This window comes from Danio aesculapii, chromosome 10 (assembly GCF_903798145.1).
Source record: "Danio aesculapii chromosome 10, fDanAes4.1, whole genome shotgun sequence".
Classification (NCBI taxonomy): Eukaryota; Metazoa; Chordata; class Actinopteri; order Cypriniformes; family Danionidae; genus Danio; species Danio aesculapii.
The window spans coordinates 34,760,787-34,767,886 of record NC_079444.1 but is presented as its reverse complement, the minus strand read 5'-3'; the positions used below and the strand labels follow the sequence as shown (position 1 = coordinate 34,767,886).

The 7,100-nt window shown below is 33.7% G+C and overlaps 1 protein-coding gene across 1 annotated transcript in view; it reads left to right on the top strand.

The window, feature by feature from the left end:
- Positions 1 to 245: 245 nt before the first annotated feature.
- The window catches only part of c10h21orf91 (chromosome 10 C21orf91 homolog), a 41,946-nt gene continuing 35,091 nt past the window's right edge, over positions 246 to 7,100 (top strand). Inside the window, exons 1-2 of the mRNA XM_056467435.1 lie at positions 246 to 353; positions 5,880 to 6,013. Coding sequence (XP_056323410.1) covers positions 5,887 to 6,013 — 127 coding nt within the window. The 5' untranslated portion in view covers positions 246 to 353; positions 5,880 to 5,886. The remainder of the gene's footprint in view (positions 354 to 5,879; positions 6,014 to 7,100) is intronic.

Genomic DNA, 7,100 nt, shown 5'->3' with positions numbered 1-7,100 from the left:
TAAAAAAAAATATTATACTCCCCTCATAAAATTAATGAATCATACGGAAATGTTACCCTCACCCATCCTAGCCAATCCACTCTGATAACCTCTTTAACGGCGCGCTAATAATCCCAAAGCCAATCAGAGGCGCTCATGCACAGCACGTGACCAAACACAGCGGCGTCACTAGAGTGGCTTGATTCGCGTCTGTTAGCGCAGTCTTTGTCGTTGCTGTACTTGTAGCTGCTTGCCGTCCGCTTCAATAACAACACCCGCCGCTCCACCAGCGTGGCTTTACCTCTAAGGTCAACCAATACCCCCGTTTTTACCTGGATCGTTCCGAAATTTCTTCTGACAACGTAACGAATAAGGTAATAAACGTCAGTAACGTCTGTCGGTGTCGTCTGCTTTTCGAGAAGGTGCCGTTTTCTGGGGATTTTTTTATTGTGAGATGTCGTTAGCTAGATAACGGATCTAACGTACGCTTGTGTTTCGATTGAGGCTGTGTATTATAACACGAAATGTCTTGAAAACTAGTATTGAAAGTCTTTTGTGGTATATCGAAGGTTTAAAACGGGTTTGGTCAACAGGTATATCATAATATGAGTGTGTAAGTACTAAAAATAATCGTTATCCGCGTTAATCTGATTAACGTAACGCAACCATTACACCGCTTTTCTAGACAAATAAAGTTCACGTTTGTACATGAAACTGATATTAAATACAGCTAACATTTGTATTAGATCGTATTTATTATCTATTTGTCCAATGTACACATTAAGCTTTGGTTTTGATTAATAAAATAGTTCTTTGTTTAGTTGAAAAGCTTATTTATTACAGTTAATAATAACTAATTGATACTTTAATAATAAATGATAGCAACAACTATGTTTTAGACACTTTATACTAACTAGTTATCTAAAATAAACATTCTCACAGGCTGTGGCTCATAAATAGGCAGCTTTTGTGGTCAACATTGACACGTGCAGCACTTTTGAGCTGACTATGCAGCACACTACAGTAGGTTTGACACACAACTGCAGTGTGTTTGTCCTCATATTGTAATTCAGTGTAAAGACTTTAACAATCAGAAGAAGTTCAACATGAGCCCACGCTTGACACCGCTTTGAACTGTTCTGTATTTCATCTCTGGTACACACACAAAGAGCTAGAGAGAAAGGTTTGATCAAAAGGAAACTGATCTTCAATCTTCTTGGCTTGTTTGGACCTGTTGGGAAAAAAGAAAGATTTGTTTATTCAGGCTTCCCACAGTCAGTTAAAATACCAGGGCAAGGTCATGGTAAGAACTATAAAATGATGATGATGATAATAATGAAGAAAAATAGATTTCTGCATTAGATTTGATGGTTGAATCAAATATGCTCTGCAAGTCATATATACACTCTTATACTAGCAAATAATAAGTTTAATCTTGTTGATATCAGTGCAAATAAATGACTTTCAAGTTGGAAACGTACTGTAACTGCGTATTAACGTGACGTAGTGATGTTTGAGTGAACCGTTATCAATTTACAACATTTAGCCAAGTTCCAAGATATTTGCAACGTAATCTGATGATCAAGTCTTTATCCAAATATTGCATAGGATTAGACAGATCATAAAAAAAATTACATGCATTACATATTAATTACAAACATTCATCTATATACATGCATATACACATGTCTGCGTGTATATATAAAATATATTAGGGGGGGCTGCACAATATATCTTTTGAGCATCGATATCGCAATGTGTGTCCACAAGTCATATCACAAGATATGCAATGTTGGGTTGGAATTATAGATGACCAGGAGCCACAGGTCAAAACGCATGAGATTTGTGGAGACAGAGTTTAGGCATATTAGAGTGAAAGTTAATCATGTGCATGGGGTTTTAAGGTCTGTGACTATGCATTGTAAGCATTTTGAGAGAGTTCAAAGCATTTTAATAGAGCATAAAGAAGTTTAATAAAGATTCATTTTATCGAATATTTTATATGATGAAGACTATGCATTTAGGCTGCTCGATTATGGGAAAAATCATGATCGCGATTATTTTGGGTCATAATTGTTGTCACAATTATTCAAAATGATATACAGTTGAAGTCAAAATTATTCGCCCTCCTGTGAATTTATTATTATATTTCCCAAATGATGTTTAACAGATTCAGGAATTTTTCACAGTATTTCCTATAATATTTTTTCTTCTGGTGAAAGTCTTATTTGTTTCATTTTGTCTAGAATAAAAGCAGGTTTAAATAAATGAAACCTATTTCAAGGTCAATATTATTAGCCCCTTAAGCAATATATATTTATTATTGTCTGTACAAGAAACTACTGTTATACAATGACTTGCCTAATTACCTTAGTTAAGCCTTTGTATTGCACTTTAAGCTGAATACTAATATCATGAAAAATATGTAGTAAAATATTATGGGTTGAAAAAATCTTTCTGTTTAAGAGAAATTGGGGGAAAAAGTCGCTAGTAATTCAGGAGGGCTAATAATTCTGACTTCAACTGTATGTATATACAGTTATTTTCCTCCCTGTAAATAAGAAAAGGGAAATAAATACAATATAATAAAATTATGAAACAAACTGTGCTTTAAGCATCTTCACTGTAAGAAACTTTAATTATAGCTACAAACGTTCTTCAGTTAAGAGCAGTGAGTGATTTTGTTCTTTTGTTGTTAATAAAAACAGTCGGCAGCAGGAATATTGCGCGCTGTCACTTTAAGAGCAGTGCGGCTCTGATATAGTTTCACTTTCACGTGTCTTGATTCTCAACTCATTTGTTTATTACATAAATGAGGGTCAATATGAATAATCACTAAACACTGCGTTGTGTCACAAATTTTAGGTGTTTGACCATTAAAGCGCTCACATTAAGATGACTTTAGATGTGTGTGCTCTGCTCGTCTCTGAGACTGAGCACGCACACACAACAGCATGCGATCTCTTTCACCCTTTTAAAAACATGAATGATTCAAATGTATATCAGTGAATGATCCCGTGCTGAAAACGTTACATTACGATACATGCTTTTAGTGATTTTCACGTGAAACTGAGCTTTGCAGAGCAACAAATGTGTACAACTGGAAAGGAGGCGATACATGATGCAATAATCGTTTTATCTTGATTAATGTTTTTTCATAATCATTAGAAGCCGAAATCTAAATTTGAATTTTTGATTAATTGCTCAGCCCTACTATGCATTATTAAAATATATTTTATTATTCAATTTCTGAACCCGAAGGATCATATTGCAACCCCAAAATTCTAATTAAAAATCATTTAAAATATTTAAATATTCTTCAAACTACTAGATTTTACAAATGTGCAGTTTGAAACAATTAATCATGAAAATAAATATGAGCACTTTTTTATATTTTAGTAAGTATGCTTTTTGATTTTTACCTATATATTGATATTTTGTATGATGATGAAACATTGTTTTTTAATATTAACTTATTAATGATATTTAAGCAGCTGAAATGTCAGTCGATCTCTGGTTATATTGCATTACATTGTATAAATAAAATATGTTTTTTCCTAGAATTGTTCACAGTGTGATTATGAAATAATTTTACGCAACAGCAGTGTTTTGGCTGTGACGGACAGAGTCCTGATTATCTCCAGATTGTTACTGATTTTGGCCACTCAACAGGCTGTGACATTCTGGACGGGGGCTTTATGTAAGGCTTGAGCAAAGGTAATTTAGTTGCGTAAACACTGGACAATAAAGACCTCTGGCTCCACAGGAATCCATGCAGCTCTCATGTTGTAAAACTGGCCATTATAAAGTGCAGAAGCCTTCCGATGCCTGTTGTGCACAGAATGTTTTCTCATCTGTCTTGTTAATCTGATTGTGTCTCTGCGTGTGTTTCTTTTTCTCTTATCTTGATGATGTGTCATGTTTATATAGGACAAACATTAGCACAACATTCTTGCTTATCGGCTTACCGAAATGTTAAATCATAAATGTGTACAGAGATGTTACAATAGAAAAGTTAGCTATACTGTTTGTGATGAAAGATTATATAAAGTCTTTAAATAATTGTAAATAATCAATAGATTAGATTAGATTAGATTCAATTTTATTGTCATTACACATGTACAAGTACAAGGCAACGAAGTGCAGTTTCGGTCTAACCAGTAGCAATAAGGTCTAACCAATAGCAGTAAGTGCAGGATATAGGTATAAGTTATAAAGTGCAGTTATAAAAAAATTATGGTAATATTTACAGATGGATGTGCTATGAACATTATATACAGGTTGTATTAGCTATGAACAGATTTAAAATAAATGAATATATGTACAGGATGCTATTAATAGCAAGTGTGCAGACAGATAAACATAATTTCAAATGTCCATGTGCAGTGGGTATGTACAGTTCAAATAAGTGAAAATAAGTGAATCAGTGCAAAAAAAAACAAGGAACTTTTTACGAGACAAGATGGCGGCGCGTTCAGATCGCGAGGCTCAGCGTCTCTCCAGTTTCTGCAATTTTACAGTATTATTCCTGCTCACTTCGGGTCTGTTCGTGCAGAACAGCAGTGCCTTTACATCGTACACCCGACAGGACATCTTGGATATTGGTTTGTGCATTCCGGACAGTTTTATTAACAATCTTCGACTCAAAAAAATAAAGGCACAGTTCACCATCGGCAAGTTCCAAAGCTGTGTTTTTTTTCTTCTGTTGAACACGAAAGGCAATTTTTTTTTGAATACTGTTGAAAACCCGCAACCATTCACATCCATAGCTGCTTATTTTTGTATTAAGGATGTCAATGGTGGCTGGTTTTCAACATTCTTCAAAGTAGTTTCATTTGGCTTAAACAAAAGGAAAAAACTATTCTTATAGTTGAGTAAATGGTGAGTGAATTAAAAATTTGAGCGAACTATCCCTTTAATACGTGTCTTTTTTAAATGGGTACGGAAAGTGAAAAACCTATTTGTATTCAGATTTTCTTATTTATTAAGCAAGTTTTTTTTTTTGCTTTTACTGCTAAAATGGCCCAAAATGACGTAACTCACTGAAAAGTCAAAATGAATAGGCAATAGCAAAATTATAGAAACTGGAAAATTAAAGGCATAGTTCAGCCAAAGATTCTGTCTTCATTATTCAAAAAACTTTACGATTTTTTCTTTCTGTTGATATTTTGTTATATTTTGAATACTAATGAAACCTGCAGCCGTTCGCATCCATAGTAGCTTATTTTTTGTATTAAGGATGTCAATAGTGCCTGGTTTTTAACATTCTTCAAAGTAGCTTCTTTTGGGTTAAACAGAAGAAACCATATTCTTATAGTTGAGTAAATGGTGAGAGAATTAAAAATTTTGCGTGAACTATCCCTTTAATTAATGTCATTTTTTCATTGGGACTAAAAGTGAAAAACCTGTTTGTATTTAGATTTTCTTCATTATTAAGCAGGTTTTCTTTTACAGCAAAATGGCCTGAAAATGACATGTAACTCACTGAAAAGTCAAAAATGAAACTGGAAAATTAAAGGGATTGTTCACCTAAAAATTCTGTCATAATTTACTCAACCTTGTCACAAAAAGTTAGTTTTTTTCTGTTGAAATCAAAAGAAGTTCTTTTTTAGAATATTAAAAAAGGTAATCACTGACTTCCATCGTAATTGTTTTCCCTACTATGGAAGTCAATGGTTGCCAGTTGCTTACATTCTTCAAAATATCTTCTTTTGTGTTCAACAGAAACTCATAAAAGTTTGAATGGAACTACTTTAGGGAGAGTAAATTAAGTAAACTTTAATTTTTGGGTGAACTATCCCTTTAAAGCTTAACAATATTAGACACCCAGTAGTGGAGTATCGTTGGATATCAATCAATATCATTTGAGAGTTATAATTTCTGCTCTGTTTGCTTTGCAGAGGCAGCATGGAGGAAGAGGAGCACTTTGTGAACATAGACCTGAACGATGACAACATTTGCAGCATCTGTAAACTAGAAACGGACACAGGAACGCTTTCCTTCTGCCATGTGTGCTTTGAACTGAGCATAGAGGGTAAGAAGTGTATATTTTTAATCATGTACAAGTATTTTCATGTCCTCTACTTGCCAGTACTGGTTCAGATTATGCTAATTCTAAATGAGTAAAAACCTCCTCCTCTATACTCCCATCCATATCCCCCTTATTCATGTATTAGCGAGCCCCCAGTTTCCTCCGCTTCATGAGCTGCTCAAAAAATGAACTGGAGCGTTTGAAGTGGCACTTTAGCATCTAATTAACGCTCAGCTTATTAAGGGTAGAGTAGCGTTTCCTGAGGGGCCTCATTGGAGCAGCACTTTTGTTCTCTGCAGCTGTCATTTTTTCACTCTGAACCTTCCCCAAAAGAGCTCTTAGTCTTTCAAATGGTTTTATATCGTCATGGCAGGAAGTAAGCATCTAGGCTATAAAGATTCTTCTCTGGAATCACACACCTTTGTCTGGAATTTGTCCATGAAGTTATAATGTGATCCTCAGGTTTCTTGAGTTTACTTATAGATGAGGATTCTACATTTTAGGATTTTGATTAGATGGTTATATGTGAGTTTTTAAAAAGAGGAATGTATTGATATTTTAACTGTGATCGTTTTTTTTGGATGTGGGTGTTTGATTGATCAATTTAGTTTTTGCATTTATATCTCACTAACCATTCTCTTTTATTTAAAGTCTATTTTTTAATTGAATATTCTGATAACTTAACGTAAAGCACTGTTAATCATAATATTTTCATGCCTAAATTCAATTTGTTAAAAAATATGCCAAGTCATAAAAATAATTATGCATAATAATAACAATATGTAATATGCATATTTTCTTCCTAATTTAGCTTTTTTGTGTGTGTGTGTGTGTCTTATTGTTTTGCTAATTTCATCAGTTATTAGTCATGTTTTAGTTGGGCAAATGTTTGAGCGTTTTAGTTATTCATAGTCAGTCATTTCAGTCAGTCACGCTTTTATCATGCTGGATAATTGTTAAGATGATGTTTTATGATTATTTTGCTCACAATTATGATTGCAGTGACTGTTGTCTTTGGAGAAAATTATTTTTATTAATCACTTCCAATTTCTTTAGAAGTACTGCATCTAATTCATCTGTAAGCACAAAC